Raw genomic sequence first — 14270 nt, 5'->3', positions numbered from 1 at the left:
AAGGAAGGGGGTGAAGTACCTTGTCCTTCATTAAGTGTCTTTGTCCTTGTGTGTAGGGGCGTGGGGGGGTGATTCGTCACTAGCATCCCAACAAGTTAGCCCGTGAAAAAAGGTTAGCAAAACCAAATGCCACCACAACAATGTGGGAATATTTCAGTATTAAGAGTAATGGAACAAGATGAGCCTATTAACACTGAGGAGCCAGTTTGCCAAATTTGCTCAAAAATGCAGCAAACCAAAAAAAATCCAAAATGACAGAAATGCATGCCCATTTGAAACAACCACGCGACTCAGTATTTCCAACTGGTAAAAGACATGCACATGAAAATGTAGAGCATTTGTCTCGACAGGCCACAGACTCACTGAGGTGTTTGATGAAAAGGGCTGTATAAGTAAACTTTGAATAAGGTCAGTGCAAACGATACAGCGCCAAATGTGTGCGCTCACAGAAAGTGTGGTTCACTACATCGCCAGACATGCTGCCCTTTAATGCTGTTCAAAAGCTACTATTTCATAAAATGCTGCAAAAATTTGACAGACATTTTTCATGTTGTTATGTCTTGTTGGTGTTTATTTGCTTGGAATCTTGCCAGACTAAAGGTTTTTTTTGCATATGGACTGTTAATACATCTGCTTATACTGTATTGGTTCTTTTTTTTTTTTTTTTTTTTTTTTGTCCAGCTTCTCAGGCAAATCATATAGTAGATGTAGATGCCCATATCGGCTGTTCAGATTTACTTTACCAAAGAGAAGTGTAGAATACTTCTCTTGTTGCCTTATTTGTATTTGACTTTTTTAAATGTATTTATATTATCATTTGGTGCAGCCGGACCAGAGCAGGAGGGGATAGAAAGAGAAAAAAAAGGAAGACAGAGGGGGAATTGTGGGGACAAGAGGGGGATTAGACAGAGAGACAAAAACAACAACAGCAAACACAACAACAACAACAACAATAGAGCAACATCAGCAAATACGACATGTACAAATATGATGGTAAAAGTAATAGCAAATAAGCTGTTAGCGAAAAAATAAAAAATAATACAGAAATGACAATGACATTATTACACTAAAAATGGAGCAATACGAATACCAATAGAAATAGCGCTATTGATAATGAACAATACCAATACTTTACATTCATTATTGTCGTAGAATTTCTGACCTTTTGACCTATATTTCTTGTCTTTTAAGAATGTCCGCTCATTTTCAATTCTCTTCTATTTTGTGCCATTGAATGGACCAGTTGTGGGACAAAGGTGAATATGGAGTTATGCCAACCTGTCTACAGAATGTTTAGAATTTCCAAATATGACTAAGAGATACAAGGTTGTTTTGGAACAGACAAAACCAAAACAAAACAATCATGACGCACTAGATAAAAAACAGTGACGCACAAGAGACATATAAAAAATGGCAGAAGACCGGAACTCGACAGTGATTTTGGCTTGTGTGTGTCTTGTGTGCTCTAGAGTACATTGTGTCTGCTTGCACGGACAACTTAATTCAACCTGCACTTCTGATAATGGGTAAATAAATTTGTTGTACTAAACTACTTTTGTTGCCTGCTTAAGCTTCGTACAATCCACTACAAAAATTGGCGTCACGAACAGGATGGCTCAGAAGCTACAGGTCGACAGCCGCTCCCGCTCTCTCTGTCAGGCAGACAGTGTGTTGCACGCGCGCATCACAAGGTAAGCAGTTTGCTTTAAAGTGTAAACATTTTCTGCCTGGAGAGAGCCGGATCGATAAGACTAATTGCTGAATCTATTTTTGATAAAAGATAGGTTTAGTCAGGTTCTCCAAAAACAACCTGGATTGGGGTAAATTATGGTTGGATTGAGTTGTTTTATATGTGATCATTTGTCTGTGTGTTTGTTGAAAACTTGTGATTTCTTGTTTTTAGCTATAAGGGGATTGTTAATAGAATTTTGGTGGTTTGGAGTGTTGTTGAAGCATAGACGATGTGAGACGAAAAATTTATTTTAACCTCTTCATCCTCTGTCGTTGTTGGCAGAGGATGCTTCTTGCTGCAACTGCATCAGATTAGTCAGAGTTGGATATAGCTAAATTATAGGCAAGATTTGCTAACTGGTGTGACATTTGGCCCATACAAATTGATGACGTCTATGAAGGTGCGACATATCTGTTTATGTGGAAACTGCAGCGGTGGAAAAAGCCTCTTATAGGTGACCGCTCATTGACTCCGGTAAAGGAGATCAACTGAGCGGATAGCTGTCACGACCAATTTGGAAATTTGCTGCAAATAGACAGGTATTGATCGGGCTGCATATGGTAGAGCTTTGGTGAAACTTGGTGAAACTGTATGGACTGACCAGACACGAGTCTGTAGGATTGTTGGGTGATTCCCCGTGGTCCTACTGGGCGTTAGGCCAGGTTTTTCCGTGTTGGTCAGGGAGGAAACGCAGGTGCTGCTCCAATGAAACGGGTTAATCGCCGTTGTATGAGCAATGATGGAACCTGGTTTTTGTGATATGAGACGGCCGATTCCACAAAAGCACACGTGCATTAGTTGTTTATATTTCTCCGGACATGGGGTGGTATTGTAATTTATAAATGTGTGTGTATAATGATGAATGCTGAAATGTGTGTGTATTGAGTGAGTCAGTTTATGTTGGTACATTTAGATATATGCGTAATTTAATAACTTTTGTGTAGCACCTGGTTTCTTATCTGGTTTAATTCCCCCCTTCCTCCTCCTCCCCCCCACCCTCCCCTCTCCTCCCTTCACGCTTTTTCTCACAGCCCCGCTATCTGTAAAAGTTGGGAAATTGTCCAAAATGTGTGTGCTTGTGAGAAAATAGACAAAGTTATGTACAGAAAACATATGAGTGAATGATCCATCCATATAATTATCTTCTTCCGCTTATCAAGAGGTTGGATCGCGGAGGCAGCAGCCTAAGCAGGGAAGCCCAGTACTCCCCCTCTTTGGCGCTGCGAGCGAATTCCAGTCATTTGAATTTGTTTTTAACTGTGCTGGTGATTGTGACTGTGTATCTGGGCGAGCGAATTCCAGTCATTTGAATTTGTTTTTAACTGTGCTGGTGATTGTGACTGTGTATCTGGGCACCCACTACTTTTTATAAACGTATTCTACACAGTGTCAAAGCTAAATTAATGTGCTTCTTCTTGGAACACCACTAAGTTGCCTTGGCCTTGGCCAAGTGTTTTTGACCACTGTTATACTGGAAGAAAACATCATCCACATCCGTAACACATGTTTAGTGTCTGTGGGCAATATAATTCTTGCTGTCTGGTAGGTAATCAAATATTTATTTCACTATAAAAAAATAACTTCAAATGACACACACACACGATGTGACGATGATAGCAGAAGTTGAAATCAGGATAATCAACCACCCGGAATTAGTTAGTCATTAAGCGCTGAAATTAACATTCAGAGAGAGAATGTTTTTTCTAACCCAGCAAACAGCAAGTCTTAATCGTCAAATGATTTGCTTCCGCCTTGTTTCATTCTAGTCAAATTAATGACATGACATACACTGACTTCTTCTTATTGTACATTTGTTGTGCAGTAGGCTATCAACTTCTGATTGCACACTTAACACTAGACTCTCAGACCAAACTTGGAATAAAAGTAAAAGTGATAATGGTACAATTACCATCTGAAATGCTACTGCACCTTATCAAACTGCATACATTTTCTCCCTTGGAAGTAAGTGTGTGTAAAGTGTGAAACATTGTGTGCGTGCATGTGTGCACCTGAATCTGCTCCGAGGTCCACTGGTCCAGATTGACAGATTTGACTCTAGAGATGTGGACACCCAGGTTGCGGTGGATGCCCGCACAGCGTATACACATGAACACCCCGAGGTTCCATGAAGCCCATCGAGGACCTGGTGGAGAAAGAAATATATTCTTGTCTTGAAGTTGCACTTTGTAAATAAGGTGAAATAACTCTAAACATACTACAGACAAAATAATGTCAACCAATTGTTTTCTTAATCACTGCTATTTTGAAATTGTTACTAATATTGAAGCTGTTGTCGATAATGTTCATTTTTGTTTCACTACATTTGGATTGTTCCGTGTCATGTTTGTGTGTCCTCAATTGCTCTCAATTGCTCTGTTTATCGTTTTTTTTAATGTTGCTCGGACGGGTTTGGTTTTGGAATTGGATTGCATTATTGTGGTATTGTTGTGTATTGTTTTGTTGATTGATTAATAAATTTTAAAAAATAAATAAATAAATTAAAAAAATAAAAATAAGAAATTTTAAAAACACATGATTTTGAGAAAAAACCTACCGGTAATTACGTTTTTTTGGTCCAAAATAGCGATTGTGAACCGATTTGCAATTTTTATATTTTATACATATGAATGCAAAAAACTAAGAAAATAACAACTGGAGAAAGACATGTTACTTTTAGACTGTCATTCAACATAGTTTTGTCTCAAGGTGCCACACATTAGAACAATATGCAATAAATTACTTTAAAAAAAATATTTGGCTTTATGCAGACAGTCAGAGCTTTTGTCTACATCAGGGGTGCTCAATACGTCGATCGCGATCTACCAGTCGATCGCAAAGGTAGTATTGGTAGATCGCATTACATTAAAATAAATAAATAAATAAATTTGCATTACATTAAAAAAAAAAAAAAAAAATTACGCCAGCCTATCATCCATCCCGTCTTTTGATTGATAAACAGGGCAGCCAGTTAGATGACATCTGCGTTTTTCTGACACTTAGGTCACTGCGCATGTGCAAACAACGGCGCTCAGTGCAGCAAAACTAACAAAATTGTCAGCGAGTTACCGCCAATTTTCAGCCCTCGGTTTTTTCTCTTAAGGGTATAAAAATGAGTGGGGGAGCTGGACCAAGTAAGAAGACAAAAATGTATCACTTTCATACGGAATGGGAGGGGGACTTTTTTTTCACAATGACATTTTCGAAGTGTGTTTGCCTCATCTGCCAGTCTGCCATCGCAATACCAAAGAAGGGAAATGTGGAGCGGCATTTTCGGACTATTCATGGAAAATACGACACCGACTTCCCGCTGAAAAGCGAGCTGTGAAAAAAAGGTGAAGGAACTGAAATCCCAGTTGTCCGGACAGCAGTCATTTTTCACACAACAAACTTCAAAAGCGAAAGTCGCCACCGAAGCATCGTTCCGGGTGAGTCACATCATCGTTAATAACAAGAAGTCCTTCCAAGACTCATTGTAATTGCGGTTATGCATGTACATCAACATACATTGTAGATATAAAGAATCCTCAATATATTTAGAAATAAATATATGTTTTGCATTTTTGTAGTAGGTACATCATTTTGAATTGATCATTTTATAAGTAGCTCGCATGCTGAAAAAGTGTGAGCACCCCTGATTCTTGTATTATCATTAAACACCTTTAATTTATTAACAATATTAACTATATGTGTTAAACATGCTTGCATTATCATTAAACACCTTTAACTTGTTAACAAAAACATATATTTCATAAATAAGTAAATATAAATTATATATATGAATGAGGTAGATCCCCACGACTTGATCAATTGAAAAGTAGCTCGCCTGCAGAAAAAGTGTGAGCACCCCTGGTCTACATCATGCTCTTAAACTGAAGAAATAATCAACAAAAAATATACAGTGTTTATAAGGTAACGTAATTATGATATATAATAATAATGCAAGTAACCATTTAAAAGGATATAAACTTATTTTTCATTACTGTAGAATTATTTACCATTGTACTGTGATTGCGAGGTAAATATATTTTTTATTCTAAATACACAAACAAACAAACAAAATTAAACGGACTCTCATTACTGTAAGCAAAAATGTTACTTAAATAAATATTGAATATATTTAAGTGCATTTTTTTTCCCAGTTGGAAAAATATATTGGACGTTGTCTCGCTCATTCGTCTGTGTTGATGGGCTCATATTGCCCATCAAATATGAAGCTGAAATATTCCTACAATAGGACATTTAGCTTTGTATTTATATTATTTTTGTCCTAATTCTTGTTACTTCGCTGAACTTCTCACGTGTGAGTCACGAGGCTCTCTGTTTGTGCTTCCTGTCTGTGCAGTCTCGCTGACACGCTCTCCGCCTACAAAGATTGTGAATGACTGAAAAGAGGGCTCACTGCGTTCAGTTAATTCCACTGTTAAATAAACACGCTCAGGAGCTGAGAGGGATGCAAAGAGAGAGACATATTTTTCCCCGTTTGAAGTGAGAGACAAAGAACCGCAAGGTTCTTTTTGATTAGCAAACATGTCTCTCACTCTCGACTGCAATGGAGACTTTCTGGGTGTTATTTCATGTTTAGACGGCTGTAATAATGGTATAAAAAAAAAACGTATTCAGGTCGTAAACTGTTTTTTATGTTCTAACTATGAAAATATATTTAAAGTTTATCAATAATAATCTTACTTAGCTGAAATGTGTTTATTACGATCCTGTTCAGTCCCAATGAACGGCTATAAACAAGGGACGACTGTAACGTAGAAGTGCACTCTCCAACGTAAATGCTGTACATTATTATTATAGTACCTTGTGATTGAGACACTTGTGATTTAGGGCTATATAAATAAACATTGATTGATTGATTGATTGATACCTCATAAAACTTCTGTAGTTGTTTGTAGTGTATTCTATTCTATTGTTTTTCCATACAATAGCCGTTATGTAGAAGTTTGTTTTTCTTATTTAAAAGCAATGGTGGTGTTTTTTTGGGTTTTTTTTTGGGGGGGGGGCAAAGGACGGACACAAAATAATTTAACTTGATTTCACTGGGGAATATTGATTTGAGACAAGAGTATCTTGTATTACGAGCTGGGTCACAACAACCAATAAAACTCATAAGCTGAGGTACCACTGTGTAAGTAAAAAGCCCCACCCTAAAATAATTGTTTTTGTGCAGTTATTTTTAAGTGCATTATCTACTGTATTGCAGATGTTAGACTGCATGGTTGATATTACAATTATGAATGTAAAACGTAAATGCATTCAAAAATATATATTTCACTTTATTCACTGGTAACTGACACTTAAACTGCTTTTGTTCTGAGTAGGTCTTACAAAAAGATAAGAAATGTTTATTAGAATTCCTTTAGAAAAAAATAATTGTATTTGAGTACAAAGACAGTTGCCGGTAACTTAAGTTATATTTAAATATTAAATACACAAACATCCTTTAAGGTACTTTCGGCTGAACGAAATTGTGTTTCAAAATATATTTAACACCAAATCAGACGTATTGGAGTCATTGTCATTTTATGCCTGAGAAATAAAAGCACACAGACTTGTGACAGGTATGAAGAGATGTTGACTTGTACGTGTTGATTTCAAATGTAAAGTTTCGAGTCAGTTTAAGATTTTAATAGCTAAAAGGGTTTAGTACAAAATGCTTTTTTTTTCTAAATCCAAGCACGTGATCCTAAAAGGTACAACCATATCTGTTAAAATGCCGGGTAAATAAACATTTTGTCAGTTAAAATTGCATATTGCAGCAGAAGCCAATCCAAGTAAATTCTAGATGAAACCTGGTTTGACACACAACTTCCTTTTTAACAGTACATTTTGTTCAAATCCTAAAATATTTGAGAAAGAAAAACACACATCTGAACTAAGAATCAAATAAATATATACGCTACTGATTATTATGATTTTGTACTTTGCTATGAATAAGGAATTCATTGTTGTTGTTTTTTGTATTGTAAATATTGCAATAGCAAGTATCTTCAACACAGCCAGGTGAGGAAGAGTGATTTTACCCAAGTTACAAACTTATAATATTATTATTAGGGACTGCTGATTCACATACAGATCTTCCATGAGTGAAATCGGCTGATACCAATACTGATACCGATCAAATGTATTAACTGTAAATGTTTAAATATATTTATGGTGAGTTCTATTACCAGTGTAACAATATCTACACAACATTTAACCTGGTTCCTTATTCTCTTTCACGACATACAATTCCATCCATCCATCCATTTTCTACCGCTTATTCCTTTCTGGGTCACGGGGGGCGCTGGAGCCTTTCTCAGCTACAATCGGGCGGAAGGCGGGGTACACCCTGGACAAGTCGCCACCTCATCGCAGGGCCATACAATTGTTTGATCGAAATAAAATCAATTGTACACAACACCTAAACAAAACTAAAAACAACTATCTAATACTCATTTCAATCCTTCAGGTTTGGCCCTTAAAGTCCTCCTGTGTCCAAGGAATTATTCCCCGAATTTGTAAACATGAAAATAAAAATCTAAACTTTTAAAGCACTTATTTCTTGCAAAGTTTCAAGCAAGCTTAGTAATTAACATGTCCCGCTCCAGGCTCGCTCTTACGGTGGGAAACGTGTTTAGCCTCGTTCTCCAGTGATAATAGTGCTTGATAATGATAAGATACTTAGAAATGTAGTTTATTTGCCACAAAGGAGGTTATCATATTCCGCCATTAGTGTGTATGTATGAAAGCGGGATTTTTTAAATAGTGTCAAAGCGCTTTGAGAACATTGAAACTGGAAAAACGCTATACAAGTATAATCCATTTACCATCCATTTACCATTTCTATTAACGAAGCTCGTAACCACCTCTGTCAGTCGAGGGACCAAAAATAAATAAAGTATCAGTCAGAAGTGATCTGATTTGAAAGACATTAATCGGCAGGGGCGATCAAGTAGGGATGTAACGGTAAATGTAAAATGGTGTATTGATAAACCACGGTAAAATTCCAGACGGTTAGTAATACGTTTTAATTTTTAATTACCAAAAAAAACGTCATATATTAATGCATTTCAGGCAACACTGCTCACTTCCTGGAAACGGAGTCGCAGCAGATCCCGTGCGCTTTGGCTTTAGAAAACATGGCAACCTTGTTTCGGAGATTTTCACTCGCTCTAATTCCATGGAATCTCAGCATTCGTTTTAGAGCGCACTACTGTTATTAGATGGCGACAGGTGTGGACAACATTGGAGACAGACGCATTTGTCCCACACTAAAACTATACAGCGGTGGAGAAAAATATTTGATGTTTATTTCATTTTGAAAGTGCAACACAGCGTCTTTCACTGTAAGTGAGAGTTAACATGCAGCAGGCAAAGTGTCGGGAACGTTGCCACAACTTGTTTATAAAGTCTTGCCGTTTGTTTACTGGGACGGTCACTAGTCTTTCTTTTTTACTTTGTCAGTGTTCCAATAACATCAATACTAGCTCAGATATTTTGTCATCTCATCAAATTGAACACAGTTATCATGAGGCACAATGATTGTGTATTAGACGTGTGAGGCATCACTCCTGTTTGTTTTTGTTGGCCAAACTGTTGCACTGAACCGCAAGGTGTTGTTAGAGAAGAACAAGAATGTTTATTTGACTTTATCTTCATTAGCCAAACTGCTTGGTGTTTTATGTTGATATCAAAAAGTAAACACCATGTTTTTTTTACTACTTGTGGGTTTGCTTTCATTTCACAAAGTTATTATTTTAAAAAGACATTCATGTAACATAGCATTTTGTTCATGTTTTATGGTGTATAGTTAATTATTATACGAAATATTTCTGCTCAAACTCTTAATAGATCTGGACCGATACTGCATGCACATCTATTTAGTACATGTCAATGTAAACAAAATGTACAAAAATAAAAAATTAATAAAAAAAACTTCTCTCTATCAAAATGTAAAAATAGAGATACAGGCATCATGTAATGAGAAAAAACTGACACTTTGATACTATTATCTAACAAAAAGACAAATATTTGTCTTTAAAATATATGGATAACGTTTATCTACAGTCTTTTATTAGACATTACAAATTACATGAAGGTGTCACGTTCACACCCCAACACTGTTTTACTAAAATAATGAATAATCGTGATTGATAATCGTGATTTCAATATTGGTCAAAATAATTGTGATTATTATTTTGGCCATAATTGTGCCGCCCTAAATCTCATATATGAACACTATTTGTATATATGTGGACAAAAAGTGCAGTTATGTCAAGTGGCATCTTGCAAAATTCTTATATTTGTTTGTATTTATTTATCTTTTATGTCAATAAAGTGCTATCTTGCACAATTTTTTAAAATGTATCTGTATTTATTAGTGGTAATATTTAGTTTTTGCCATATTAATTACTTTATTATGCTTGTGTTGATTTCATATGCACATTCAACTTCTATTTGAGGTCCATGAAACAGTGTTCTTTTCTGCAATAATGTTTCTTCTACAAAGGAAATCATTTTTGAATGTGTTGTTTGTGGGGTTTTTTGTTTGTTTAAATAACATGTGGTTAATACATTTCAGTATAAGTTTTTTTTTATATTTTGAGGATATTTTACAATAACGCAATACTAACAACAATTTTGGTCACAATAACCGTGATAAGAAATGTTCACACCGTGACATCCCTAAGATCAAGTATTTTTTCACAAAAATCGGCCAATACTGATTTGTGGCTGATCAATCGGCGGATCTCTAATTATTATGCTATAAGAGTTACGCTAAGGTGTTTTTTTGTAGTATAGTGTGGGTTACGCACATACAGTAACAACCAATCAAAGAAAAAAATCAGGTTGACATATCAAAAAGTGTGGAAGTTGTATACAGATATGATAAAAAATGAAAAACATTCAAATGAATGGTCACGGTGTAATTAATTGCATTATTTAAAAAAATGAAAGGATGCAGATCAGTTCCAAAACCCAAAGGCATAATAATGGCCAGAGAAGAACCAAACATTCCCACTTTCTCTTGCATATGATTTGCCATCAGGGTAAATAATGGATACAAGTCAGTGGTCTCTGGGTGCTGCAAAACGAACATGAGGTTACATAACTGTCTTGTGATAGAAACAGAAACAATGTCGTGAGAGTGCTGCACAGCTCAAGCAAGTGGAATAAGCAAGCTGAAGCTTCATGGAGTTCCAGGCTGGATTTTATTGCTGTTGACATACAGTATAGGGGGAGGGAGAGAGGCGGGGTGATTCAACTGGTGTCAAACTCAAATACAGAGTGGGCCAAAATTTAAAACTGAACAAAGCCGCGGGCCAAGGTTTAAAAAATTAACCTTTTAATAGGGACCCAAACAAGTTTTGCATTGAATATTGATCAAGCAAGGCTTATATAACTTTATAGTGACATGCAAAATCGAGTTTCAAATAATAATAATAATAATAATTTAAAAATATCAATGGCATATCAAATACAATTTAAATAAAAATTGAATGCCTCTTTTCTATTTGCAGCCTTCTGAGGTAAATATCAACATTAACTTTTTCCACAGGCTAATAAATTTGAAAATAAAATAACAATGAATAAACCAACCATTCAGGACTTTAAACTGGTCAGTTTGCAACACACTGATCTAATCTGATGTGGCCAAGCCAGATACCTGGCATCTTTTCTTGGATGCTAGTTCATTAATGTCGGGGCTCAGGCTTTGAGCTGAGGCAACCTTCATTATCGAACGAAGGTGTTCATCAGTCATTATATCTCGTAGTCCACCCGGACCACAGTCTTGGGGGCGTGCCTTAAAGGCACTGCCTTTAACGTCCTCTACGAGCTGTCGTCACGCCCGCATTTCATCCATTCTAACAACGTGCCGGCCCAGTCACAAGATATGTGCGGCTTCTGTACGCACACACACACGTGAATGCAACGCATACTTGATCAATAGCGATCCAGGTTACACTGAGGGTGACCGTATAAACAACTTTAACACTGTTAGAAATATACGCCACACTGTGAATCCACACCAAACAAGAATGACAAACACCTTTCGGGAGAACATCCGCACCGTATGGTGAATGTGGTGTTACCGCAGCACCGCCGCTGTATATAATCGGCGGGCCAGCTCTAGTGTTAATTTGATATCGCCTCAAGGGCCAAGTGAAATTACACGGCGGGCCAATTTTGGCCCGCGGGCCAGAGTTTGACACCCATGAACTACATTATGAAGCGGGCTGCAGTTTCAAGAGCCCAAGGGCTCAGGGGCCAGACATCAAAATTAGGATACTTTGCCAGAAAGTACCTCCGCAGGTTGTATTTCTTTGAGACTGCGTTTACTGCACTGTCAATAGTTTCATTATTCTGCTCTCGCTATTTGTTTCCAGCACGTGCAGCTAGTTAAGAAAAAGAAGCTCTAGTTTTTGTTGGATTGATGCTCCTTCTTTTGAATGATTTTCCTTCCTTCGTTTTATTTCTTTACACTTCTTCTTTCATTTAGGTTTGTAAATATAAACATAAAATAAACATAACAAAAGTATTACTATAACATTGTGTATTTTACATAAACAAAGTCCATTGTTTATTTTACATAAATAAAACAGAAGGATTAGTGTTAATATATTCACACAATAAACTACAAATGTTTACACATTTAAAAATTACACAAAATTCATGCACTAAACCAGCGTTTCTCAAAGTGTGGGGCGCGCCCCACTGGTGGGGAATAGAGACATGACAGGTGGGGCGCGAGGAACGGGAGGAAATTTCACTTTTATTTTTTTTATTATTATATTCTTTGATTTTTTTTTTTACTATGCTTTCATTTTCTATACACACTGTAAATCACTTTGTGATTCTGTCTGTGAAATCCACTATATAGATAAATGTAAAATACTTATTTTTCCTGTAGGCTTTACATTTCTAGGTAGGAGCGAAAGTTTACTGACATAGCAACAGTAACTAATGGGGGCGGGGCTAAGCGGAAGCTTTGTGAATGGCGAGTCACTGTGCGAGGATTTGCTGTTTTGCAAATACATAAAAAATAGAGCCACTGCTGATGAGCTGTTCAAGATAATGGACAGTTTCCTCAAAGAACACGACCTTAAATGGGAAAACTGTGTGGGCTTTTGCTCTGATGGAGCGCATGGCAAAGTCAAGAAACAGGCTGCAATATCTTTTGCCAGAGGGCAGGAGGGAAATCTGTCCATCTCAGAGGTGAGTGGGGTCCGAGTTGACTACCTCGATTTATGTGACAGTATGACCCAAATAATCCTTTCAGCAGTCCTCACAAGTGTTGCCACAGTTACCTCGAAAGAGTAATCTGATTACTGATTACTCCCTTAAAAGGTCACTTAGTTACTTTACTGACAACTTTATTTTAGAGTAACTAAGTTAGATTACATATCTTTAGCTAAGAATTCTTGTGGTAGGTAAAAAGGCCGTAAATGAACTGCCTCAATGTGCAGTGAACAATGTGAATAGGACCTGTCGGAGTCCGTGCACCAAACGTTATTTGAGGCGATGCACACTGCAGTGTTGCGAAAATTCAGAAAAAGACAAAAGTGAGACATTAGTGATATAACGCATTTGAAAAATGTTGGACTTTTTTTTAACATTGATTTGGCTTGTTTTAACATTTATTTATACTTTTAGACTTGTGTCCCTACCTCCAGCGTCTTTCACTAACTTATTGTTCATTATTTCCCTATCTCTATTATATTTCCTACACTGCATTAATTGTAGGTGGGGGGAATAATTGATTCTTAGATGCATTGCAATTCCGACATGGGCGATTGTAAAATTGATTAGTAAACGTCAACTATAGATTATTTATTCATTGTAAATAAAGTAATGCAGACAATTCCAAAATTTCTGCAGGGAGCCACTTCACCGAGAGATCCAACCAGCTCCTTTATTTTAGGACACTTATTTTCCAGTTTTGCACACATTTCCATTAATTTAAAAATGTAATAGGAAATAATGCAACTGTTCCTTATTACAAAATCCACTGTTTTTAGTTGCAAATAATGAATGCTTATTTAGTGAAATAAAAACAAATGTAAAACTGCATCAGTATACATAAATTAAAGATGCATCAATAATTTATTTTATATCGAATCCTAGCTCCTGAATTGTAATCGTAATCAAATCGTGAGGTGCCCAAAGATTCCCACCTCTAGTATTAATACATGCTCTAGAGTAAACATGTACACCACGATCATATATATGATTAAGTCTTGGCCACAGCTATGATTGTATTTTTAGGTCTAATGTTCATGTGATAAAGATTTAATGTGATAAAACAATAAAAAGACAAGGCACTAAATCATTAATTAATTCAAAAACAATAATTTGTCATCCAAAACAAATCAAGTGGAAACGGGGTCTGCAAGACGCCATCCAACAAATTGCTTTTAGAGGACTAAGGCCCTGTCTACATTAAGCTGGATAACTGCTTAAACAAATAATTATTTAGCCCAAACCTTGTGTCAGCCACACTAACTCCTCGTTTAAAGTTCCCCTCCTTGGATCATTTTTTACACGGGTA

General features: G+C 36.5%; 2 protein-coding genes across 2 annotated transcripts in view; one reads left to right on the top strand and one right to left on the bottom strand.

The window, feature by feature from the left end:
- Positions 1–14270, top strand: part of b3gat2 (beta-1,3-glucuronyltransferase 2 (glucuronosyltransferase S)) — a 639688-nt gene that overhangs the window by 384406 nt on the left and 241012 nt on the right. The gene's annotated exons all lie outside the window — the stretch shown is intronic.
- smap1 (small ArfGAP 1) overlaps positions 1–14270 on the bottom strand; it is a 260078-nt gene that overhangs the window by 172939 nt on the left and 72869 nt on the right. Inside the window, exon 3 of the mRNA XM_062058838.1 lies at positions 3742–3875. Coding sequence (XP_061914822.1) covers positions 3742–3875 — 134 coding nt within the window. The remainder of the gene's footprint in view (positions 1–3741; positions 3876–14270) is intronic.

Source organism: Entelurus aequoreus, linkage group LG09 (genome assembly GCF_033978785.1).
Source record: "Entelurus aequoreus isolate RoL-2023_Sb linkage group LG09, RoL_Eaeq_v1.1, whole genome shotgun sequence".
NCBI classification, from domain to species: domain Eukaryota; kingdom Metazoa; phylum Chordata; class Actinopteri; order Syngnathiformes; family Syngnathidae; genus Entelurus; species Entelurus aequoreus.
This window is presented reverse-complemented; position numbering and strand designations above follow the sequence as displayed.